Source organism: Mesoplodon densirostris, chromosome 15, assembly GCF_025265405.1.
Source record: "Mesoplodon densirostris isolate mMesDen1 chromosome 15, mMesDen1 primary haplotype, whole genome shotgun sequence".
Taxonomy (NCBI): Eukaryota; Metazoa; Chordata; class Mammalia; order Artiodactyla; family Ziphiidae; genus Mesoplodon; species Mesoplodon densirostris.
The window spans coordinates 7,896,416-7,922,319 of record NC_082675.1 but is presented as its reverse complement, the minus strand read 5'-3'; the positions used below and the strand labels follow the sequence as shown (position 1 = coordinate 7,922,319).

General features: G+C 58.1%; 1 protein-coding gene across 2 annotated transcripts; it reads left to right on the top strand.

Moving 5' to 3' along the window:
- Positions 1-217: 217 nt before the first annotated feature.
- On the top strand, positions 218-23,694 carry SETD1B (SET domain containing 1B, histone lysine methyltransferase). 2 transcript variants are annotated; one of them, XM_060118837.1, is made up of 17 exons: positions 218-333; positions 838-1,025; positions 1,280-1,378; positions 2,008-2,278; positions 4,386-4,498; positions 5,487-6,725; positions 10,310-11,137; positions 11,610-11,871; positions 11,959-12,299; positions 12,385-12,490; positions 13,017-13,505; positions 14,862-16,121; positions 17,123-17,289; positions 18,435-18,566; positions 18,644-18,763; positions 18,843-18,980; positions 21,066-23,694. In XM_060118837.1, exons 2-17 carry the CDS (start codon positions 852-854, stop codon positions 21,237-21,239), a joined length of 5,913 nt encoding a protein of 1,970 aa, XP_059974820.1. In that variant the 5' UTR covers positions 218-333; positions 838-851; the 3' UTR covers positions 21,240-23,694. The 2 variants fall into 2 exon arrangements, with proteins under 2 accessions (XP_059974820.1, XP_059974821.1); XM_060118838.1 differs by lacking the exon at positions 218-333 and adding an exon at positions 652-729.
- The last annotated feature ends 2,210 nt before the right edge of the window (positions 23,695-25,904 follow it).

Here is a 25,904-nt window from a genome sequence, read left to right as displayed (position 1 = left end):
GAGAGTGCCTGGGGAAGCGGCGAGGAAGGAGAGGGGAGGAGGAAGAGGAGGAGGAGGAGGAAGAGGAGGAGGGTGAGCGCTCGGGTCGGGCTCCTTAGCGGTGTATTGTGGGATGTGCGGCTACTGGGAGCCGAGCCTCCGCCGCCAGCCGCCTCCCGGGCAGCAGCAGCAGCAGCAGCAGCAGCAGAGGCGGCGGCAGCAGCTCCGGGCCCGGCAGCCGCGGCGGCGGCGCTCCCCCCTCCCGGCCCCCCGTCCGGCCGCCCCGGCCTCGGTTCCCGCGGGGGACACCATGTACTGGCTGGCGGCGCAGGGAGGCCGGCGCCCGGCGGGGATGTAAGCGCGGCTCGGGGAGGGAGAGGCCGCTGCCGGCAGCTGGGCGGCCCGAGCCCCCAGCCCCCAGCCCCGGCCCCGGCCCCCGCTCCGGCCGGGCGGTCGGGCGGGCGGGCGGCGCCAGGCCTGCCGCGAGCCCCGCGCCCGAGCCGGGCGGAGCGAGCGAGCTAGCGCCACGCCGGGCGGCCGGGCGGCCGGGCGGGTACCATGGGCCGGAGCCCAGGTCCTCTGGGTGCCCCGGGCCCCGCCAGTCTGCACCTGGGGCCCCCGGGAGCCCCTCGCAGCCGCCCCGAGATGGTGGCCGAGCGGGCGGGCGCCTAATTCTCCGGAAGGGTTATTCTCTCGCTCCATTCTTATTTTGGGGGGAGCCAGCGAGACAGCTCCTTTTGGGGCGCGCTGGTAAGGTGGGAGGGGGTGGGGGCTGGACGATTTGATTCCTTCGCGTGTGTGTAGAAGCGGCCGCCGCTGCCACCGCGGCGGAGACGACAACAACTTGCTCGTTTTCAGGTTGGGTTAACGGCATGGAGAACAGTCACCCCCCCCACCACCACCACCAGCAGCCCCCGCCGCAGCCCGGCCCTTCGGGCGAGAGGAGGAACCACCATTGGAGAAGTTACAAGTTGATGATTGACCCGGCTTTGAAAAAGGGGCATCATAAACTGTACCGCTACGATGGGCAGCATTTCAGCCTGGCGGTGAGTAGCCGGCGCGCCTCCCCGCCGCCCGCACCCACCCTCCGAGCCGTAGCGAGGAGGGTGGGGGCGGAAGGGTCCGATCGGCCCGGTGACCCCCCTCCTGACCACCCGGCCAACTGTCAGCCGGGTCCGCAGTCCTGGAGTTTGACAAGTGCCTGGAGAAGGGGCGGGGGGGGGGGCCTTGCCCCTGTCCCTGGGGAGTTGGACCAGGCCACCCATCCCGCCCCACCACCACCACCGCTTCCTCCCCACAGATGTCCAGCAACCGCCCGGTGGAAATTGTCGAAGATCCCCGGGTTGTCGGGATCTGGACCAAAAACAAGGAGCTGGAGCTGTCGGTGCCCAAATTCAAAGTAGGGCCCCTCCCCCCTGCCCCGCGCCCCTTCCCCCCCTCCCCAAGCCCCGAATTCGAAAATAACGCCAGTTTTAACCGAGCCCAGTCGGATTCTGAGTTCCCGCCGTCCGGGGCCTGGGAAGTTTTGGCGGGGAGGGGGAGATGGCAAAAAGAGGTGTCCCCTTTTGGCTACTGTAAACAGAATAACACTCGGTGAAACTGTAATCAAGGCGCTGATACTGTATCCTGCCTGCCCAGCTGGGGGCTCCGGGTCCCCACCTGGCTCCTGCCAGCCCAAGGGCTCGGCCCTGGGACCCGCCCCCCTTCCCAGCCTTGTGGCTTTAGGGGGACAACTTCCTAGCCCAAGGGGTCGCCCCTGCCCTGGCAGCAGGGAGAGGAGGCTAGAGTAGGGGGTGGGGAAAGAGAAACTGTTTCTTTTTCCCCTTTCCTTTCGAACCCAGAGGACTTCCACGTTCCAAACGATTTAATCCTCCGCTTCCCGGGCCCGCCCGCGTGCATTTTTTTTTCCAAAAAAAAATTTTTATTTTTTACCTTTCATTGTTTTCAAAGGGCGGGTGAGTGGGGAATTTTGTGTTTTCCATTCGGTTTCAGTGTTCTCAACCTCCCTTCCCCCTCGTCCCCTGCCAGATCGATGAGTTCTATGTGGGCCCGGTGCCTCCGAAGCAGGTGACATTTGCCAAGCTGAATGATAACATCCGTGAAAACTTCCTGAGGGACATGTGCAAGAAGTATGGGGAGGTGGAGGAGGTGGAGATTTTGTACAATCCCAAGACCAAGAAGCACTTGGGCATCGCCAAAGTGGTCTTTGCCACGGTCAGGGGAGCCAAGGAGGCGGTTCAGCACTTGCACAGCACTTCGGTCATGGGCAATATCATCCACGTGGAGCTGGACACCAAAGGTGAGTGGAGGCCCGCTCAGGACAGCCACCGCGGAGGAGCCACAAGACCTGTCAGTGTGACTCCCTCCTCTCCCAGAGCCCCTCTTGCAGTGTTGGGGAGCCCCTCACTCTTCCTTAGGTGCCCCCCTACAACCTTTTATTTTGCCCCCTCCTGAGGGTAGAGTCACGTGGAGCTAAATGTGTTGTCTGTTGCTAGGAGACAAGCTATAATTTACCAAATCTGCCGGTCCTTGGCCACTGAACCCCAAGGGACCACCCGGAGGCTTCCCCACCGCTGGCACCCCCTCGGGCCCTGCGCGGAGCCCTGGTGGCCTGGGTTTAGGCAGTCCCCAGTGTTGCCGTCTGTGTTAGGAGAGATGGCAGAGTTCGTTTATTTGTGGGGGGGGGGCGCTGAGGGAGAGCCACTAGGACGCTTTTAAATACCCAAAGAGTATGTCCCTCCACTAAAAAGAGAGTGCTCCAGGGATCTGGAGTGCCCCTCCCCCACAGGCCGCCCCTTCCCCTTGGAAGTGGGAACCAATCTGGACCCAGAGTGTGGTTTCATTGATAATGCTCCCGTTGGAGCTGGGCGGGCTGCTCCCGGTGCTCTAGGGTTGACACTGTCTTCCCTCCTCTCTCTTAAAGAGACAGCACCACCTCCCAAGCAGCGGAATCCCGCTCTGTGCTCACTGAGCCTCTGAGCGGCTGCTGGGAGAGCCGGGCTGGGGAAGCCATACCTCCCACCCTCAGGGTCCTGGGAGGCTTCTTCTCTGTGCTGGCTGGGGGGCTGGCAGGACTCCAGGGCATCCCCTAAAGTTTGCCTGTGGCCTCTCTAGAGAAGTTTGTACCAATACAGAAGAAAGTGCCGGGTGCTCTGAGGCCCAGCCAGCCCTGTGACTGGGCAGAGACTGTTGGGTCCAGAGCCCCTGGGATGTCCCCTGGGAGACCCTGCATGGGAGGGTTTAGGTGAGTGGCTTCCAAGGGTTTCGTGAGCACGGGGTTTAGGGGCAACCCGGGCACATCAAACCCAAGACTGGAAAATGTAAACCTTTCTTTTTCGCCTTTAATAATGAGCACATATTGACTGAGACTCTAAGACCTTGCTTGGGGATGCAGAGGGACACTGCTTCTGGGTGGGCACGGTTATCCTATAAACTCTTGCCAAACCTGTCCCTGATTCTGAGGTTCCTCAGGGCACAAGCCAGGTTCCTGTTCCAGCCACAGCGCCCTTCACCCCCCTTCTCTAGTTTCTCAGGTCTCTGTTGGGGAGACCCCTTGGGTGGTTGCAAGCTGATCTCTCCCTGAGAACCAAATGTAGAGCCCCTCCCCCATCACATGCCCATTGTAAGGAGCAGGCAGCCCTCACCAAAATCTCATGTCTGCAAAAAAAAAAAAAAGAAAAGGCCCTTAGAGACTGCCACCAAGTTTGTATTTCAAGAAAGAGACCGGTAAAGAGTAGCTCAAGGAATGTGTCTCCTTTGCATATGTAAGCAGCTGCCTCAGAGGGCTCTATAAATATCGATAATCTGGCCCCCTGGTCTATAGAGGCCTCTCTCTGCCAGGGGCTGGGGCTGGGGTGGAGGGTTACCAGACAGTGGCTCAGTGGGACGGGGGAGGACCTTGTGGAGTTCACAGTAACGCAGTACTAGAGTGCATTTTACAAACTCTGACAGTCACCTGAGAGAGTTAACAACAAAACTGTCACTCCTGTGTCACTGGGTTTCCTCTTCACTTGCTACAAGGCCCTGGATGTTAAGTGGGAAGGTGAGAGGATGGGGATTCCCTCTTTCTTTGGGTGGCATGGCCCAGGTGGCAGGAAGGGGCTTTGTGTTGGGGCTGGCATTTCTGTATTTGGGTGAGTCCCAGCGCCACGAGGCATTAAATTCTGAATCTCAGGATCAGAGAAATCATACAGTTCAGCAGCTTCATTGAACAGATCGGACTCCTGAGTGAGGTGATAGGACTCCTGAGTGAGGTACAAAGAGAGAGAAGTGGGAACTTGGTCAGGGTTACTTAGCTTCCCTAGGCTTGGGGTCCCAGGCACAGGGGCCCCACAAGGATGCTCACCTGTGCGGGCTGCCCCATCCTGGAGCCTCACTGAGTCCTCCCTCCCTTGCCTTTTCCACAGGGGAAACCCGCATGCGGTTCTACGAACTGTTGGTCACGGGCCGATACACACCCCAAACCCTCCCAGTGGGCGAGCTGGACGCTGTCTCTCCAATCGTGAATGAGACCCTGCAGGTGGGTTTATGGCTGTCAGTCCTTCCCCCGCCTCCCCACCCCATCACCAGCTCCCTGATGTGGCCCCCACCCCACTTCACCACCTCCGGTGTCAGACACCAGGAAAGGAGCCTGGCTGTGCCCACCAAGGCTTCCAGCAGGGGGTCTGAAAGCCCTATTTGCCAAAGCTCTCCTCTGGCACGGCCCCCAGCCCTCTCCCTGCACACGCTGGGATTCCCATCCCAGAGATCCAGAGTCCACGTGCTTTCCACGTTAATGCTGAAACACTGATGTGTCCAGGGTCCTAGTGTCTGGTGTCCCGTGCACCCCTCTACCCCCACCCCCAGAAAGCCGAGTTCAAGTCCCTCCTTCCAGAGCAAGATGGATTCCTTCCCCAACCACCGCCTCCCAGGACCTCACCTGGACCACCATCTCATGGGGAGGTTCTCATCCCAGCTCCTACCCCAGCATCAACCCAGCCACCCTCTGGAATAGCTTCTCCAGAGTGAAAAGTCTTTGCTTACTTGCTGGTCAGCTGTTTATCAGGCACTTTACCGTGTTACACTATTTAAACCCTAAAATATCAAGAGGTTGGAGGGACAAGGCCCTTGGCCACCCCCTCACTTCCAAGACCATCGTCTGCTACCTCTACCTGGAAGGTCTTTGATATCTGACAGCCTGGAGCAAGAAGGAAATCCCAGTTCACACCAAGATGTCAGGGTCTTATCTTTACTCTGCTTTAGGGATTAGGAAAAACCCTCAAGGTTCTCTGAGGATAATTGGCTACCCCAAGATTAGAGAAGGTGAGGACCATCCAGACACTCCTCTTTAATCTACCGCCTTCCCCCCCACCCCCGCCGCTGCTTCCGTTCACTATGCTGCAGTTCTAGAGTGACCAGTTTGGCTCCGAGCTCCCCGGTAGCTGGAGTGAGAGGGGAAAACAGTCCCATTCTATTGCACATTTTCCCCCCAGTGATCTCAGACCTATCTCTCTCTTCTCTCTCTCAAGCTGTCAGATGCCCTGAAGCGCCTCAAAGATGGTGGCTTGTCTGCAGGCTGTGGCTCTGGCTCATCCTCTGTCACCCCCAATAGTGGTGGGACACCCTTCTCCCAGGACACTGCTTATTCCAGCTGCCGCTTGGACACGCCCAACTCCTACGGACAGGGCACACCGCTCACACCACGCCTGGGCACCCCCTTCTCGCAGGACTCCAGCTACTCCAGCCGCCAGCCCACACCCTCCTACCTCTTCAGCCAGGACCCCACAGCGACCTTCAAGGCTCGGCGCCACGAGAGCAAGTTCACGGACGCCTACAACCGCCGCCACGAGCATCATTATGTCCACAACTCTTCTGCAGTCACCGCAGTGGCAGGGGCCACAGCCACCTTCAGGGGCTCCGTGGACCTCCCATTCGGGGCAGTCAGCAGCAGTGGGGGCGGCAGTGGCCCTCCATTCAAGGCCCAGCCACAGGATTCAGCCACGTTTGCCCACACTCCACCGCCTACCCAAGCAGCCTCCGCTCCTGGAGTCACATTCAAGCCGGCTTTCTCTCCATATCAGACTCCTGTGCCCCCTTTCCCCCCGCCGCCCGAGGAGCCCGCTGCCGCAACCCCCTTTGGGGCCCGTGACGGTGGGGAGTTCCGGAGAGTACCTGTGCCCCCGCCCTTGCCGCCCACGGAGCCCCTGACGAAGGAGAAGCCAGGCACGCCGCCTGGACCCCCGCCCCCGGATGCCAACAGCATGGAGCTGGGCGGCCGGCCGACCTTCGGTTGGAGTCCTGAGCTCTGTGACAGTCCTGGTACGCCCACGCTGGAGTCGTCGCCTGCAGGGCCGGAGAAGCCGCACGACAGCCTGGACTCCCGGATCGAGATGCTGCTGAAGGAGCAGCGCACCAAGCTGCCCTTCCTGCGGGAGCAGGACTCAGACACCGAGCTGCAGATGGAGGGCAGCCCTATCTCCTCCTCCTCCTCCCAGCTCTCCCCACTGGCCCCCTTTGGCGCTAACTCTCAGCCTGGCTTTCGAGGCCCCACACCACCCTCCTCACGCCCATCCAGCATCGGCCTGGAGGACATCAGTCCCACACCACTGCCCGACTCGGATGAGGATGATGAGCTTGACCTGGGCCTGGGGCCCCGGCCCCCACCCGAGCCAGGCCCCCCAGACCCTACCGGTCTTCTGGGTCAGACAGCTGAGGTGGCCTTGGACCTGGCTGGAGACAGGACCCCAACCTCAGAGAAGATGGATGAGGTACCATGATGTCTGTCCATCTCTGTCTGGGATTGGTTTTGTCTGTCTTGTGGCTCCCTCTTTCCTCCTTGAAACATTCTCCCCTTAGGATAACTAGCTAAGACACAGAAGCAGCAGGGCTAGGGCAGCCAAAATAACAGATCAAAAATAAAAAGAGAATGAAAAGAGGATACAAAAGGCACCAGGGGCTATGACTGAGCTGCTGGTTTGCTCTGAGCTCCCTAGCAGCTTTGGGGAAAAGGGAAACATGACCTAGATCTGTTGCTCTCCTTGCTAGGTATGGGAAGTCAAGACCCTTTTCTGGGGATAAATTCTGACTTGAGCTTCTTTGGTTGGAGTTTGCCAAGATCCCAGAGAGTTGGACTGTGGTGATGGTTTTGGGCCTCCTTCTCTGTTGGGTGGCTGGGACCTGATCAGGACTGGTCCTGACACTCAGGCAGATTTGGGAAGAGGGATCAGCCAGAGTGTTCTGCTGAGCTAGGGGAGGTAGCAGCTCTGGAGCACTGTCTCCTAGAACCTGGTGCCCTCTGAAGAGATGGGAAACCGTGGTGGGCAGCGAGGACATTGAAATGTCCCTCCTCCCTCTTCCCCTGCGTCCAGGACTGAAGGAGTTAAGGGCTAGCCCAGGGGAGGGCCCCAGCCAGAAGCAGGCCAAGTTGACCACCCCCCACCCTCTGCCCACCCAGAGATCCTTCTCTGGGGTCTCACTGCAGCCTGAGGGTTGGGGTGGGTGCTGCTGCACATGCCACATTCCCTTGGGGGAGGATTCCGTCATCTTCCTTGGCACTGCTCCTCCACCCTCCTGGTCCAGGCACCTGCCCTGGCCCTCCTGGCCTGGCAGGCATGAACAGCAGGAGCTCAGACACAGCGCTTCGCCCCCGTGGGCGGTAGGGAGGAGGGTCCCTCCTCCCCAAGTCCTTTGATTAGGCCGATGTGGCTGCCTCAGGGAGGAACAGAGAGGAACTTGGCTTGCCTGGGAGGGGACTGCAGGTGGCGGGGGCTCCTGGGCGCCTCCAGGCTGTTCTGGGGAAGTGGTTTCTGGCGCTAAGGGGTTCAGGCAGGGAGAGCCGACAGGTGTGCAGGGCGGGGTGGGGGTGGGGGGCTGCTGGCCCTGCCGCCATCCTCCCTTCTTCCCTCCCTCTCCTGCCTGAGGTTAGGGGATGTTTGTTTAACCATGCTCACTGGCTGATCCAGAGCCGGGAAGCCCAGAGTAGCCAGAGGGAATGGGCTTTCCCACCGTGTCACTGTAGGAAAGGGGAGACTGAGGCCCAGAGAGCTGGGGTCGGGGATGCCCCGGGACATCAGCCCAGGGAAGCCCGGGAGTACTGATAACCTCCAAGATGGCCCTCGGGAGCCCCCTGCTGACAGTCGGGAGAGCAGCTCCCGGGTTCCTCCGGCCCGAACCCGAGGGAATCCCAGCCTAGGCTGACCACATGGGAGGGCAGCACAGGGGGACACTCCCTTTCTTCACAGAGGCTGATAGTTAAAAGTTCCGGCTCCAGTCCTTAAGTCTTGAGCCCCACCTCTGTCACTTACTGGTCATGCGGCCTTAGGGAAGTTACTTTCCCTGCCTGAGTCTCAGTTTCGTCATCTGTGAAATGGGATAGTGAGAGTAGCTGCCTCACACTAATCTCGGCTTAAGTGAGGTGCCACCTGGGAAGCTCCAGGCACGGCTCGAGCTGAAGCCAAACATTCAGCCGCCAGTTCCCGCGGTTCTCGCCCCCGGACACGGGAGGGGCGGAGGGAGGGGCAGGGCCGCGGGCTGGGCTGGATCAGGGTCTCCTTGTGATTGGCTGGCGGCCGTGCCAGCGTTAACCCTGTGCGTGCTGCGCCTGCCTTGCTGGGCGCTGTCCAGGACTGATCTGGCGCTGTCCCTGAGTATCAGGCTGAGCCTGCCAGTGCCTCCCTCAGCATGTGTGTGGGGCCCTGAGAGGCAGAGGGTATGTGTCTGTATAGGGGACAGAGCAAAAGCAAGGGCTTTCTGCTGCCGCCTTAGGTTTGGTTTTCCTGTCGTCGTGTCGTCCCGTCCCCCCCCCCCCCCCCGCTTCCCTTCGAAGCCTCCCTCACCTGTACGTCTGACCTCTGACCTTACAGCCTGCACAGACCCTGCCCCCTCAGCCTTCAGATGCACTCCCTGGCAACCTACAAAGGCTCTGTCTTCCCAGCCACGTTCATCCAGGGCAGGGCCTGAGCCCCCTTCCCGCCTCGGGTCCTGACACAAGAGCCTGGGGGTAGCCCATCCCTCCTCTCCCTACCCCTGCTTTGCCTTCTTGCTCCACCTCCACCTGGTGGACTCCATGCCCCCCTCCAGTTCCAGGCCTGTGCATCCAACTCCCCAAAGCCCCATGTCTGAATGAAAAGAGGCCCTTTCCCGTTTCACAGCCAGGTCATGCTCGACCCCTCCCATTTACGTGGTGCCACCGTCCTGGATTCCCACAACAGACCCCCGACGCCTCACTCAGCAGGCACCCTGGGCTTGCATCCCAGCCCTCTTTATCACTGGCTGTGCCTCTTGGGCCAGTGATTTATGTATAGCTCTCTGAGTGTGTTTCCTCACCTGTCAAAAGGGATTGGACTAGAGCCCTACCTTGTGAGGTTAGGGTGCAAATGAGAAATACGAGATATTATGTGCTGACAACACTCAGCCCCACCGCGGCCCGTGCTAAGACTATATGAAAAGAGTAACTAAGGAAAAATGTAAAGACACACCTATTCGTGCACCCTTACTACTGCTAAGCGCCCCCGCTGCTCGTGTCACCTTCTCTGCCAGGCCCTCTCTGCCACAGTGAAGACTACAGGCCAACTGGGAGCAAAGTCTGGTGAGCCACTTCCTGGTTCAAATCCGGGCTCCATCTCTTAGTGGTTGTGCGGCCCGGGCAAGTTACTTAAGCTCTCAGTATTCCAACTTCCTCATCACTAAAACTGGTGATAACAGACCTACTTTACAGGGTTGTTCTGAGGATTAACTGAGTTAACGTCCGCAAAGTGCTTAAAAGGTGCCTGGCCTGCAGAAAAGGCTACAGAAGTTGGAACTATTAGTAGTATCTTCTCTGAATGCAAATTGAAACAGAGTCTCTCAAATTGAAACAATCTTTTTCCCTCTTCACGCCTCACTCCCCTTCCCGGCTTTCTTTTTCTGCATGAAGGACTATATATTTCACATTCCTCCTAGTTATCCTTTGCCTTGTCCCTCCAGAAGTTCAGCTCCAAGACAGCAATAATTTGGTCTGTCTTGTTCACCACTGTGTTCCCAGCCCCTGGAACAGTGCCTGCTACACAGCAGGTGCTGAGCAAAATGTTTGTTGAATGAATGAATGAGTGAATCTACATGATAACCCCGTGAGGCAGGTGCTGTGGTGCTCATCATGCAGATGGGGAGACTGAGGCTTAGAGAGATTAAACGACTTGCTTGAGGCCGCGTGGCTGGGAAGGGAGGGGACCAGGATCAGAACTGCGGAAGCCACGTTGCTTGCTAGTCTTGCAGAAGGCTTCTTCTCTGACCTTCTGGTGTTCAGCAGGGGGACCTGGGAGCCTGCTGGGCCACCCGGGCTCACCCTCACCTCTCTCTCCTTGTCTCCCTGCAGGGGCAGCAGTCCTCGGGGGAGGACATGGAGATCTCAGATGACGAGATGCCCTCGGCCCCCATCACCAGCGCTGACTGCCCCAAGCCCATGGTGGTGACCCCCGGGACAGGGGCTGTGGCAGCTCCCTCCGTGCTGGCCCCGACCTTGCCGTTGCCCCCGCCCCCTGGCTTCCCACCACTGCCCCCGCCCCCGCCGCCCCCCCCGCCCCAGCCCGGCTTCCCCATGCCCCCTCCCCTGCCCCCGCCCCCACCCCCGCCGCCCCCAGCCCACCCCGCCGTGACAGTGCCCCCGCCGCCGCTGCCAGCACCGCCGCCTGGTGTGCCGCCCCCGCCCATTCTGCCGCCGCTGCCGCCCTTCCCGCCGGGGCTGTTTCCCGTGATGCAGGTGGACATGAGCCATGTGCTGGGCGGCCAGTGGGGCGGCATGCCCATGTCCTTCCAGATGCAGACGCAAATGCTGAGCCGTCTGATGACGGGCCAGGGCGCTTGCCCCTACCCGCCCTTCATGGCCGCCGCCGCCGCCGCCGCCTCCGCTGGGCTGCAGTTCGTCAACCTGCCGCCCTACCGGGGCCCCTTCTCCCTGAGCAACACGGGCCCCGGCCGCGGGCAGCCCTGGCCACCGCTGCCCAAGTTTGACCCGTCAGTGCCGCCACCAGGCTACGTGCCACGCCAGGAGGACCCGCACAAGGCCACGGTGGACGGCGTCCTGCTGGTGGTGCTCAAGGAGCTCAAGGCCATCATGAAGCGGGACCTGAACCGCAAGATGGTGGAGGTGGTGGCCTTCCGGGCCTTCGACGAGTGGTGGGACAAGAAGGAGCGGATGGCCAAGGTGGGTGGGCGGCGCGGCCCTGCAGGGGGGCTGGCGGGCGGGCGGGCGGGAGGCGGAGACCCGGCCAGGCAGCCTCTCTCCTCCCCAGGCACGGTACTGGAAACACCGCCACCCAGGCCCCCAAAGCAGGATAGTGTGAGTGTTATTTTGTGAAACCGGTGTGTCGGTGACACAGGTGTGTACTTACAATGCGTTCCTTTTGGATTCCAACCTCCAAAGTGCGAGAGCCCCTGCTCCGATGCGGGCAGCCGTAGTAGCCGCTTTGCAGGTGAGGAAGCCGAGGGTCAGGGAAGCAGAGCGGGGGCCTGGGGGTGTCCTGAGTGGTCGGCACAAAACGAGGTAGGTTCCAGGAAGGGAAGTGCCCAGTTACCATGTGGCCGTCACTGTTGAGAGGACGGCAGGCTGCTCAGGGGACAGGGCTGGCGGCAGCGCCGTAACCATGGTGACCTCCCCCTCCTCTCTTGCACCCCAGGCCTCGCTGACCCCGGTGAAGTCCGGTGAGCACAAGGACGAGGACAGGCCGAAGCCCAAGGACCGCATCGCCTCCTGCCTGCTGGAGTCGTGGGGCAAGGGCGAGGGCCTGGGCTACGAGGGCCTGGGCCTGAGCATTGGGCTGCGCGGGGCCATCCGCCTGCCCTCCTTCAAGGTCAAGAGGAAAGAGCCGCCGGACACTGCCTCGTCTGGCGACCAGAAGCGGTTGCGACCCTCAGCCTCCGTGGACGAGGAGGATGAAGGTTTGCGCGCCTCCCCTCGCCGGGTGCTGGGATCTTCTCCTCCCCCGCGCCCCTGGCCCAGCTCTGACAGCCCTCCCTTCCCCACAGAGTCTGAGCGGGAGCGGGACCGCGACATGGCGGATGCCCCCTGTGAGCTCGCCAAGCGGGACCCCAAGGGCGTGGGTGTGCGGCGGCGGCCAGCCCGGCCCCTGGAGCTGGACAGTGGCGGGGAGGAGGATGAGAAGGAGTCGCTGTCGGTGTCCTCATCGTCGTCGGCGTCCTCGTCCTCCGGGTCCTCGACAACCTCACCCTCATCCTCAGCCTCCGATAAGGAGGAGCGAGAAAGCGCGGAGGAGGAGGGGGAGGGGGAGGAGGAGGAGCGGGAGGGGGAGGAAGGCCCCAGGAGCCAGATCTCCTCCTCCTCCTCGACCTCATCCCTGTCGGACAAGGTACCGTTCAGGCTGGGGAGGCCTGGGGTGCTGGGCCAGGGGAGCGGACCCTTCGGCTCACCTTTCCTCCGTCCCTGTCCCCCAGGATGACGATGATGAAGACAGTGATGACAGGGATGAGTCTGAGAATGACGATGAGCACGCAGCCCTGTCGGAGATGAGTGACAAGGAGGAAGGGGACTCAGATGGAGGTGAGCGGGGCTCCCGGCCCAGCCCGGGGTCCCTGTGCAGAGCGCAGAGCCCGTGCAATAGTCAGCAATACTCTGGGGGCACATTTCTTGGCTTTGAAGTGTGAACTCAGTAAAGCACAGACAGGGCATGCCCTATGATTCCTTTTTCATGAAGTGTCCAGAACGGGTCAATCCACAGAGACAGAAAGCAGACTAGTGGTCGCTGGGGTTAGGGAACGGTGGATAGACGGGTGATAGCTCCAGGGAACAGGCTTCTTCCAGACAAGTGCTAGTTGTCTACATCGTGAATGTACTAAATACCACTATATCGTTTACTTTAAGATGGTTAGTTTTATGTTATGTGGATTTCACCTCAGTTTTAAAAAACGTGATGATTAGTTAGTACACACACACACACACACACACCACACACACACACCTGAGGGCTCTGTTCAGCCCAGCGCCGCCAGTTGTGAGACCTTTGGTGAAGCACCTGGCTGGAGCACAGCAGATAATGACAGCGCCCCTGCCTGTGTCCCCCGCCCAGAGGAGACAGTGAGCATCGCCACCTCTAAGGCTGGAGCTGAGTCCTCCAGTGAGAGTTCTGAGTCTTCTGACTTCGAATCAAGCTCCGGGTCCTCCTCATCACCCTCAGAAGATGAAGAAGAACTGGCAGCAGGGGAGGAGGAGGAGGAGGAGGAAGATGAGGAGGAAGGGGAGGAGGCAGCCGCAGAAGAAAGCATGGCTCCCGCTGCTCCTGACGAGGACTTTGAGGATGTGGCCACAGGAGCATCCGCAACGGAGTCACTGGTCCCAGAAGAGGAGGTGGACGTCGAGGCTGAGGACGAAGCCTCCAAGGCTCGGACCCCAATGCTGGAAGAGCCCCCCTTGCCTGTGGGTGTCGAGGAGCTGGCTGGCTGCAAGGAACCCCCCGACGAGCCAGGCCTGAACCAGGAAGGGGCCAGGTTGCTGTCTCCAGAGCCCCCTGCTGGAGAGATGGAGGCCCGGCCCCTGCCATCCCCGGAGCCCACCCCAGGTAGCACTTGCAGCCCCTGGGAGGGCGGTGGGCATGGAAGCAGGATGTCCTCACCACGAGAATGAGCCCAGCCTCCTTTATACTAATCACTTAACCTTAATGAGTCAGGTTCCTCATCTGTAAAATGGGATCCGTGAATTGTGCTTCCCCTATGAGGTCGTATGGGAGGGTAGAGTGAGATGACGTACGATGTGCCAGCATGGAGCCTGGCACCTGTTACATCCCAGAGAGGTCTGCTGCCGTCACCATTCCTCTGTATTTCCCTGGAGTTTAGTCCTTGGACCATTAATTAGTCCCATGAGATGCTCCCAAAAGAGGGGGTGTGGGTGCGGGTGCGTATGGTCATTTCAGTGACAGAAAGCAGCAGAGGAGGCCTCGGGGTGCTGGGCCAGTTGAGAGGGGCCATGGATGCCGCCCCCTCCACCATCTTGGTGGAGCTGCACAAAGTGTGTTAAAGGCTCTCACAACGCTGTCCAGTGGAACTTTCTGCAGGGATAGAAACGTGCTGTCCAATAGAACTTTCTGCGATGATAGAAACGTTCTCTCTCTGTCCTGTCCAATACTGTAGCCACTAGATACAGTGTTGCTAAGAGCACTTGAAAGGTGGAGAGTGCCACTGTGGAACAGAATTTGTGACATTGTCTCATTTTCATTAGTATAAACTTAAATAGCCACATGTGGTTACTTTGTACCTGTAATAGTCCTTGAGGAAAAAAACCCATTGTATTTTGTTTAATTCTGTGTTATTTGGCTATAGAACCACAGGTCTTGGAATATTGTTAAACGTATTAATTGCGCCTCTATTGTCGTCCCCAGTACTGTTTTAGGAACTGATAATACAACAGTGGACCAAACAGACAAAAATACCTGGGGCTTACACTCTGGGGCAGGTTGATGGATGACAGCAGATAAGTTAGAAAATGTATTCTATGACAGTAGAGATAAATGCTAGGAGAAAACCTTAAAGGCTCTGACAAGTCCTGCAGCAAAGAGACTTGTTGGATTTTATTTGATAGAGCTCATTTTCTTGGTCCATGGGATGCTCCCTGTTCACAGGAACACCATTCTAAAGACAGTGTCAAGGGCTACAACCATGTCTCCTGCATCTTTGATTTACTCCCACCAACATTTATCAGACACCTACTGTGTGCCTGACACTGGGCCGGGTGCTGAGCAGTCCTTGAGCGGCTTAGCTGGAGGAGGACAGTCTGTCTACTCACAGAACCCCTAGGGACCCAGAGGGTATGAGTACATACCCAGAGACGTGTCAAGTGCATAGTAGGGCAGCATAAGTGGGGCGCTGAGGGATATCTGAATCAAATGATAAAGGTCTGGTTTTTGCCCACCTCTCTGCAGAGAACAACCTGGAAGCGGAGCCTGCGCCCCCCACGCTGCTCTCCTTACCTCTGCAGCCACCGTTGCCGCCCACTCGACCACCCCGGCCACCCAGCCCACCACCAGAGCCCGAGACCCCAGACCTCCCACTCCCACCAGTCCCTCTGGAGCCTCCCCATGAGGACCAGCCCCCGCGTACTCCAGGCCTCTGTGGCAGCTTGGCCAAGTCGCAGAGCGCAGAGGCCGTGCCGGCCACACCGAGCGGGGAGCCCCTGCCGTCGGGGGGCAGTAGCGGCCTGCCCCTGAGCTCCCCACAGCTGCCAGGCAGCCCCTTCTCCTACCCATCCCCATCCCCCGGCTTGAGCAGCGGGGGCCTCCCGAGGACACCTGGCCGGGACTTCAGCTTCACACCCACCTTCCCCGAGCCTGGTGGGCCCCTGCTCCTGCCTGTCTGTCCCCTCCCAGCTGGCCGGCGTGATGACCGGTCTGGCCCCCTGGCCTCCCCTGTGCTCCTGGAGACAGGCCTGCCGCTCCCTCTGCCCTTGCCCTTGCCCCTGCCCTTGGCATTGCCCGTACCCGTCCTGCGGGCCCAGACTCGGGCCCCCACCCAGCTGCCACCCCTGCTGCCTGCTCCGCTGGCCCCCTGCCCACCCCCCATCAAGAGGAAGCCGGGCCGGCCCCGGCGATCCCCGCCGGCTGTGCTCTCCTTGGATGGGCCCTTGGTCCGGCCGCCAGGAGGGGCCCCCCTGGGCAGGGACCTCCTGCTTCTGCCAGGCCAGCCACAGACCCCTGTCTTCCCCAGCACCCACGACCCCCGGACCGTGACCCTGGACTTCCGGAACGCGGGGATCCCGGCTCCCCCCCCACCCTTGCCCCCCCAGCCTCCTCCGCCCCCACCTCCGCCACCTGTTGAGTCCACCAAGCTGCCCTTTAAGGAGCTAGAGAACCAGTGGCCCTCCGAGGCCATCCCTCCGGGTCCCCGTGGGCGCGACGAGGTCACTGAGGAGTTCATGGACCTGGCCAAGGTGCGGGGGCCCTGGCGCCGGCCACCGAAGAAGCGCCACGAGGACCTAGTGGCCTCAGCCTCCCCCGAGCTCTCACCGCCGCAGCCCCTCTTTCGGCCCCGCTCGGAGTTTGAGGAGATGACCATCCTGTATGACATCTGGAATGGCGGCATCGATGAGGAGGACATCCGCTTCCTGTGTGTCACCTACGAGCGTCTGCTGCAGCAGGACAACGGCATGGACTGGCTCAATGACACGCTCTGGGTCTACCATCCCTATATCCTGCCAGGCAGGGTGGGGGGCCTCAGCTCCCAGGATAGCGCACGTCACTGTCACTTATGGAGCAGTGTCGATGCCGGCACCGCGCCAGGCTCTGTACAGAGTCATCACTGGCACTTTTAAACACTGCCCTCTGTGCCAGAATTGGCAGGTCTCCGGGCTAAATGTAACAATTGGCAGGTCTGGGGGTTAAATGTAACAATTGGCAGGTCTCGGGGCTAAATGTAACAGTTGGCAGGTCTCAGGGTTAAATGTAACAATTGGCAGGTCTGGGGGCTAAATGTAACAATTGGCAGGTCTCGGGGTTAAATGTAACAATGTGATTGTACAACATGACAGGAGCAGGGGCTGACAGAAGGCTCACTCTCCCTGGCGCCCCCTCCTCGCCTACTTTAATCTTCCCAACAGCCGAGTGAGGTAGCAGCTGCTGTTATTCCCGTTTTACATACGAAGAAACCGAGGCTCAGAGAGATTGAGTTACCTGCCCGAAGTCACACAGCGATGAAGTAGCAGAGTAGCGATTTGAACCCAGGCAAATCCGGCTCCAGAATCTGCGTTCTTAGCCACGATGCCACACCACAGTCGGTTGTTACCACGACCGTATGAAGTTGGCGCTGCCTTTATCCCTGTTGTACCAAACGAGTTTATTGAGCATTTACTCTGTGTCAGGAACTCTGCTAAGCAGCCTAAGCACCTGTGGTCATTCCACGGGGCATGGTAATTACCCCAATTTGCATATGGGGAAACTGAGGCAGAAGGTGGAAAAAGAAACACACCCAAGGCCATGCAGCTGGGTACCTGTCAGAGTTCTGACCACGGTGGAGTTGGCCTGTGGGCAGGTGCAGGGAAGTGGTGTAGGTGTGGGCCGTGGAGCTGGGCATCCTCGGCCTCCTGCAGATGGGTCTGAGAGTGGAGAGACCAGGCCTGGGAGGGTGGGTCTCCAGCAGGACTGGGAGGGGCTCTCCGAGAATGTCCATGTGGCCCTTGACCCACACCCACCCACCAGCCTCTCTTCAGCTAAGAAGAAGAAACGGGACGACGGCATCCGGGAGCACGTGACAGGCTGTGCCCGCAGCGAGGGCTTCTACACCATCGACAAGAAGGACAAGCTCAGATACCTCAACAGCAGCCGCGCCAGCACCGATGAGCCCCCCACGGACACCCAGGTACGGCCGTCAGGTGCCTGGACACCCCAGAGCCTCCCGGGCTGGGCAGAGGGTAGGGGCCCTCCTGGAGGGGGTGCCAGGCACCGGGAGCAGTTGTGGAGCCAGAGGGGCTGGTGCACGGAGCACGAAGGGTGCTACTCCCCTGGGTGCTCAAGTGTGCGAGGTGAGGTGAGGGGCGGGCAGGGGAGAGCCTCCGAAGGGTTTTAATCAGGGATACGAACAGAGTTGAGTTGCATTTCCAGAAGTTTCCTTCATTCGTCTTTAAATTAAGGAAATAAATTGGGTAGGTTGGACATGGGGGGCCGTGTGGGAAAAAGTGGATGCATTTGAAAGACTCTCAGGAATATTCGAACATTAGAAGGTCAAATGGATGGGACTGGGGGCCTGACTGGTTACAGGAGGCAGAATGGGGTGGGACGCTGCTGGGTCCGGCCTTGGGGACTGCGTAGCTGGATGCCAAGCACTGAGGTGAGAAGGAAGGTGGGACCCCCACTTTGGGATGGTTTGAGTTTTGGGGTTTGTGGAACTTCCAGATCGTGAGGTCTGGCAGACAGTTAGATATATGGGTACAGTAGAGAGCTTGGGAGAGGGACGTCTGGTCCAGGGACCTAAATTTAGGCTTCATGAGGATGGAAATGTTAACCAAAGGCCACAGCAGGGGTGAGCCGACCCGGGAGAACATCTGGAGGGGAGTGAAGCTCCAGGTGTCAATGGTGGGGACAGAGGAAGAGGGAGGCCAAGAGAGGGAAGGGATGCGAGGGTGTCGGGAAGAGCCGTGGTTTTGAATGAAGCCATGGGGTGTTAGGTAGACAGATACCCACCGTCTCTGTCCAAAAAGCGGAGATGCTTTCAAATCTAGCTGAGAAGGGAAAAGATGGCAAAAGTGAAGAGAACGCTGCGTCGTCTTGTTTAAGATTAGAGGAGCTTGAGCACGTTCAGATTCTGACGGGAAGGACCCTGTAGAGGAGAGGGGGCTATCAGGACGCTCAGAGCAAGGAAGCTGGGAAGCTAGGGCCACAGAGCTTCCGGTGGGGTTGCCAAGGATGAGACGGGGACGCCGGTTCCCTGCGGCCAGCTCCCCCAGGCGGCCGCACCCCTCTCTGATCTGTCACCCGCCGTCCCCATCCCTGTACCCGTCCTCACAGGGCATGAGCATCCCAGCGCAGCCTCACGCCTCCACGCGGGCCGGCTCGGAGCGGCGTTCCGAGCAGCGCCGCCTGTTGTCCTCCTTCACTGGCAGCTGTGACAGTGACCTGCTCAAGTTCAACCAGCTCAAGGTGAGGCTGGGCCCCTCCTGGGGCGGCCGCAGGATCCGGGACCAGGGCTCTCACCCCCACCCCCTTCCCTCCCCCAGTTCCGGAAGAAAAAGCTCAAATTCTGTAAGAGTCACATTCACGACTGGGGCCTGTTCGCCATGGAGCCCATCGCGGCCGACGAGATGGTCATCGAGTACGTGGGCCAGAACATCCGCCAGGTAAGCGCTGCCAGCCAGGACAGGTGTCGGGGTGGGGCCACGGCCAGCCCCGCCCAGACTGAGGCCTCTTCCTGGCCAGGTGATTGCGGACATGCGAGAGAAACGTTACGAGGACGAGGGCATCGGTAGCAGCTACATGTTCCGGGTGGACCACGACACCATCATCGACGCCACCAAGTGCGGCAACTTCGCGCGTTTCATCAACCACAGCTGCAACGTGAGTGCCCGGCTCGGGGCCGCCGCCCCTGCTGCTGTGCCAGGAGGACCCGCAACCGGAGGGCACAGGAACCGGCGCGGCCTCCTTCCCGAGCTCGGGGCCCACGAGGATAGCGGGGAGGGAGGTGGAGGTGTGAGGCCTTATCCGAGGAGCCGATCTCCTCTGAGCTTCAGTTTTCTCATCTGTAAGATGCACGTAATGAGACTAGAGGTGCTCGTGACGTGGTCCAGACAGCTGGTAATTACAGAGTGCCTTCTCCATGCTGGGCGTTTTCTATGCCTCTGGGGCAGTGCTGGCCAGTAGAGCTTTCTACAGTGACGGAAGTGCACTGCATCTTTGCTGTCCACTGATATACACGTGTGGTGTTGAGCGCTTGAAACGTGGCTAGTGTGGCTAAAAAACTGAGTGTTTTTATTTGCGGTACACGGGCCTCTCACTGCTGTGGCCCCTCCCGTTGCGGAGCGCAGCCTCCGGACGCACAGGCTTAGCAGCCATGGCTCACGGGCCCAGCCGCTCCACGGCACGTGGGATCTTCTCGGACCGGGGCACGAACCCGCGTCCCCTGCATCCGCAGGCGGACTCTCAACCACTGCGCCACCAGGGAAGCCCCCGAAACTGAGTGTTTAATTTAAATTAACTTAAAGAGTCACACTGGGCTACCGACAGCTGACATGGCACAGGTCTGGGTGTGGAGGTGGGCGTTGCTAACAAGGGTGGTCCTCTCGTGAAGATAAGCACAGGGAGCTTCAAAAGGAGGACAGGTGCCCCTGGCTGTAGTTCAAGTCTTGGCATTGCTACTTAGTGAGCGACCGTAGGCAGGTTACTTCGTGTCTTGGTGCTTCAGTTTCCTCATCTGTAAAACGGGGATGATAACAATCCCTCCTCGCAGGGTGTCGGGAGGACCAAGCGGGTTACTGAGGGCAGGCCTTCCGTGCAGATACAGCGGGGGCTCAGTGCGTGCCAGCTCGCACGACTGTGACTTGATCGTACCCGGGGGCCCGTAGGGACTTCGCTGTGCATCTCCTGTGAGAGCTGAGGGATAAGAGGGAGTCACCCGGGTGCGGTAGTGAGTGAGGTGAGGCCTGGGGCAGGGAGGGAGGACACCTGTGTGAGGGGCAGTGGGTTGACGTAGGGGGCAGAGGGCAGGGTGAGAGGATGAGGTTGGCAGGGTTGGTGGTGGCTGGGTCACTCAGCCTCGTAAGCAGAGCTGAGAACTTTCTCTAAAAGCCGAGGCCGGCTATTGCCCTGGGGTGACAGGATTTGCTGTCCCTTTGGAAAGATTTCCCTGGCAGCTGGGTCAGGAGTTATTCCGAGTTCAGAGAGGCAGCGGGAGCCGCTGCAGTCCAGGCAAGTGATGACAGAATCGAGAGGCCCTTTGAGGCAGAAGCCGCTGGGCGTGGTGGGCTGGATCCAGCACTGCTGGAGGGGAGGCGGGGGGCAGGTGCTTGGGGGACTGGGTGCATGGAATGGCCACTCCCTAGGTTTGAGTTTACTGACTCAAAGTTGTCTCCTTGAGCTGCCAGAGGTGGATATCGAGCAGCTAGTTGGATCTGGGGCCCTGGAATGCAGGCAGGCAAACCTTTTCTGTAAAGGGCCAGGTAGTTAGTATTTTTGGCTGTGTGGCCCAGGCCATCTCATGGCAACTACTTAACTGCCATTGTAACGAAGGTAGCCATAGGCAGTATGTAATAAATGAGCGTGTGCCAATAAAACTTTATTTTCAAGAACAGGCAGCTGGGTGCCGGAGTTTGCTGACCCCTTCTCTAGAGCTCAGATGTAGGGCCTGGGCTAGAAACATAAATTTGGGGATCACCTGCGGTATAAAAGTAAATTGAATATTTCCCTGCGAAATTTGTTATTATTACAATCACGATTCTTATTTAATATCAGAGACAGGGGGCCCTGGTCCGCCAGATAGGGGAGCCGAGGCCTAGGGCAGGTGGCCAGTGGGCAGTGGGGTCGTGGGGCCAGTACATCAGGCCTTGAGCACGGGGCTCAGTTGGGTTTGGGGGACTGCGGTCAGGGAGGGCCCGGGTGGGGTCCCAGGTGGGTCGGCTCACCCTCCCCCGCACATCCCACCCACAGCCCAACTGCTACGCCAAGGTCATCACCGTGGAGTCGCAGAAGAAGATCGTCATCTACTCGAAGCAGCACATCAATGTCAACGAGGAGATCACCTACGACTACAAGTTCCCCATCGAGGACGTCAAGATCCCCTGCCTCTGCGGCTCCGAGAACTGCCGGGGGACCCTCAACTAGGCCCGGTGCCTGGGGACATCAGCCACCCCCGGCGCCCGGGCGTGGACCCCTGGCCCCGGGGCCAGACCCCACCTCCCACCCCCATTTCAGGTGCTGTCCCTCTACCCAGCAGCCGTGCCAGGGCCTGGCGCCCCCAACACTACCCCCAGGACCCACCGCAGCTCCGGCCCCTCAGTGGGAAAGGGCTTCTCTGTCTCTCAGCCCATGTCTGTTTCGTTTTTTTAAAGAAATGCTCCTTTCGGGACTTTGGTTTCCGGTGTAAATGTCTCCCCCCACCCCCCTACCTCCCCGGCCTCTCCCCTTCCTCCACCTCTTTCTCCCTGTCTTCTCTGTCCCGCCTTCCCTTCCCCGTCAGCCTCTTCCCATGAATGCTGCTACGTTGTTTTCGTCTTCTCATTCTTTTCTTCCTCTTCGTGAGAAAAGACGCTTTAACCATTGAAATGTGAAGGCAGAATCAGAGAGCGGGGACCCCCGGCAGGGGCTGCTGGTTTGATGGTGTGTCGGCCCACGTTCTGGAACCCTCCGGGCCCGGGCGCCGGGCCAGGTGCTGCAGAGGAGGGGGGTCGGGCCAGGCGGCTTTGACCTCAGAACACTACGGAAGGCCCCCTCTCTGCCGGCGGACTCAGTGAGAAGCTCCCCCCTCTTTCCGACCCCCCTCCAGTCGGTTCCTTCCCCAGCAGCCTGGGGGTGCCTTTCCCCCACCCCCAGCAGACCCTGGTGGAGCCAAGCTGGTCCCAGGCAGGAATTTTCCCTGGGGCTCCCCCTGCCACCCCACACCCTTCCACCCCCCAAATCTTGGGTTCAGTGTTTACTTTCTCATTCGAATGCCAGCGGGGGGGAGGGGGGCTGGGGGGGGCGCTGGAAGGGTTGTGTTTACTTACCCTCTCCTGCCCTCACCTTCACCCCCAGGGGAGAGAAGCACCTCCCACCAGGGCAGGCGGGTCCCGACCCGCCACTACGGGTGTCTGACCGAATGCCTGACCGAATGCGTGTGGCGTATTTTTGTTTGCTTATAAGCTTCACCCGCTCGCCCCCAGCCCATAGCCTGACTCACCCTGCCAGCAAGCCCCTCGCCCCAAGAAGTCAAGAGCATATTTATTTTCAGAGTGAGAAGATTTATTTCTCCCAGAGAAAGGAAAATCTTGGAAAAGATTTAAAAACTCAGATCTACGTCTGACAGGTTTTTGGTTGTTTTTTTTTTTTAACCCTTGGCATCATCTTCTTTAGAGTTCCTTTCCATGGATTTTTTTTTTCTTGTGCGTGTATAAAATCAAAACGAAGGGGGAAAAAATAGGTTTTTGAAGTTCAGAACAGATTTCTGTACATAGGCTGCCATAAAGGACTTTTTTTCGGGAACATTGTTTCTTGTAGAAACATGTGGGAAGACTTTTTTGCTTATTTCTTTGTACTTCCAAAAAACCACACACAAACACACACACACACACACACACAAGCAAGTCCCCCGCACCCTAGAAAGCAAAGCAGGCATGTAAATAATTTATGGAAAGTGACTGTTGTGACCAGGAGTCATCCTCACCAAGACGGGAGCTCCCGGCGGGGCTGCCCTGACCCTGCGGATGCAGGCCCCGGAGCCTCTGGTATCTCAGCTTGTGTCAAGCTTGTTATCATGTAAATTCTGTACAAAGAATTGTTATTTTTCTCTCTTTTTTTTTTTTTTTTTTTTTTTGTCGTTGGTGGTTTTGTTGTGTTTTTCTTTTTTTTTTTTTTCAATTTCTTTACCCCATGCCCTCTCTGTTTGAGACTATGCCCACCGGTTTCAAGCTCCGTGAAATCGGTGGCATTAAGACACGGAGGGGGACCTGGGCACAGCGGCAACCTTCTCTTCCTTTTGCGGTTTTCTGCCTCACTGTGCAACTGAGGAAATATTTATTTTTCACACGAGGAAATGTGTAGTTGGTAGAGACGGCCGATTTAAGTTACTCCTGGAGCCCCCAAGGGGCTGTCTTCAGTCTGTTCCCCTCCTCCCGTAAAAGAAGTGGGGCGGGGGGAATGTGAGGAACCCAGGGTCCAGGGTCCTGCCTCACCCCTCACTCTGGCCTCACCTTGCCCAACCAGCCTTCCCTAAGGGCGAGCAAGGGCCTGGACCCTCCCTGTCCCCAGGAACCCCCGTCCCCCCCCGAAATGGCTTGCAATAGCCAGAAAGGTGTCAACTCATTTTTCTTTCCATGCCTTCATTTACATTGAACAAACCTCTGCTTTTGAAGAATTGGGGGTTTCTGCTTTTTCTTTTTCTTGTCCCTGCCCACCCCCCGCCTCCCTCCTCCAGCAAAGAAGAGAACCCATAAGTTTTAGGGATGTTTGTGCATATAGACTCTCATCGTACGTAACTTGTTTTGAAGAGAAGTGTTTCCGTTGTGGGTGTGTCTTGCTGTAAATATTTGTTCATATTTTTGTGAATTCAATACTATGTACCATTGTATTATAGTAACTTTTATAAAGCAAACCATAAATATACTGACTTTTCTTACAGATACGCCATCTCCCTTGCTCTCCTCTCTCTTCTCCTCCTTCTTTCTTTCTCTTGGGGGCGCACCCTGCTCGCTAAGGAGCGGGTGCTCCGGTAGTCAGGGGTCAGGGGTCGGGGTGGAAGGAACTAGGTGGGGTGTGGTCCATTCAGACCGTCTGCTTTTTAAAAAACATATATATATATATATTTCTTCCACTTTTATTGAGCTATAATTGACATAGAGCACTGTAAGACCAGCTGTTCTTAAACTCTAAGCCTGTAGGTGGATTCTTGGAACTGGGACAAGTTATAGTCAGACTAGACCGTCCACGGCTTTCAAGTTTTCCTTCTAGAACTCTTCTTAAAACCTTAGGTATCTAACACTGCTAATGGTCTACAATTAAAGGAAACAAGATCAAATATCCTATTTCTATTACTAGAAGATCTTGAAAAGGTGGTACCTCAGAAACGATTAACACTAAGGGGACATCACTCTGGTCTGTGAGGCAGGAGGGGGCTGATAAAACAGTCACCAGTTGAGAAGAATTAAATGTATGCAGTGTTGTGGGTATTCCACAGGTTCTGCGCCCCATAGGTCTCAACTCTACCTGGTCCAGTGGTGGGGTAACTGAGGGACCCACAGAGAGTTTGTTAGATGTCCACTTATCTTTGAGAAGGACAGACTCAGAACCTCAGCAAAAAGCAGCGTGACTGAAAAGAAGCTCACTTCTTACTAAGGAAGCGCAAATGATACCATGATACCACTTCCCCTGTCAAGTGGCAGATACCAGTGTTGGTGAGCGCGGGGTGAGGGGCACTCACACACCGTTAGTGGTAGCATTAATTGCTGCAACCTTTAGGAGGAAAAATTAGATATTAATGACCAATATTTAAAATGCACATAGCGCTTCCCTGGTGGCTCAGTGGTTGAGAGTCCGCCTGCCGATGCAGGGGACACGGGTTCGTGCCCCGGTCCAGGAAGATCCCACATGCCGCGGAGCCTGCGCATCTGGAGCGCTGTGCTCCTTGACGGGAGAGGACACAACAGTGAGAGGCCCACGTACAGCAAAAAAAATAATAAAATAAAATGCACATAAACTCTTGGCCCAAATGTTCCACTGTCAGGAATTGAACCTGAGAGCCACGAGCAGGCAAGGATACTGTACAAGGACGTTCTTGGCAGCCTTACTTGCGAGCAAAGAAATGAAGGCAAGGGAGGTGTCTCTCATTGGTGGGCTGTTTTCCTGGAATTGTCCATCCAGACAGGTGGACACCACTAGAGGTGAATTCGTGGGAACAGAAAAAGAGTTGACAGGCAGGGCCAGAAAAGAGAAGGTAGGGGCAGCTGCTGGCCATTCGCTTATTCATTCAACCAATATTTATTGAGCACCTACTATGTGCCAGGTACTCCTCTAGGCACTGGGGCTACAGGAGTGGAGAAAACACACTTCCTGTCTTCAAGGTGATTGTGTCCTTATGGGTGAGTCAGGCAAACATGAAGATAAATGCTATGATAAGGAGAAAAATAGCTATGAGAAGGGGGTGTCGGTGGGAGAGGGGCGAAATTTTAAACAGGGTGGTCAGGGAAGCCCACTTACCTGACATGTGAACAAAACTCAAAGGAGAAAAGGGAGTCAGCCCTGTGGAGACCCGGGTCAAAGGAGATAGGGAGTTAGCCTGTGGAGACCTGGGGGAAAGGTATTCCAGGCAGAAGGAACAGTGAGTGCAAAGGTCCTGTGGCAGAAGACTGCCTGGTGTATTTGAGGACCAGCAAGGAGGCCTGTGTAGCTGCAGCCGAGTGACGGGGAAGGGTGAGTAAAGGAAATGAGCTCTGAGAGGTAGACCTGGTGGGGTAGTCGGGGAGGCAGACGCTGCAGAGCCTTGCAGGGCAGCACAGGGACAACCCAGGGCGTCCAGCCCAAGGCTCACAAAAGAAACATGCGTGCAAATCTGAGTTTCCTTCAGCTTTCCTCTCCAACCTGCTGCTGTATTCTCCACCTCGATCAACGGCGTTTCTATCCCACGCCTCCACCCACCACAGCTGCTGCTGGTTCCCTAAGCTCACAGGCTGGAAATCCTGGGCTTCTCCTTTCCCTCAGCTACCAAGGCTGATGGTTCCCCTTCTACGGTATTCAAATGCATCCACCTCTCCCTCTCTCCCTCAGTCCCACAGGGAAAGTCCTCTCTTCACTGCTTCT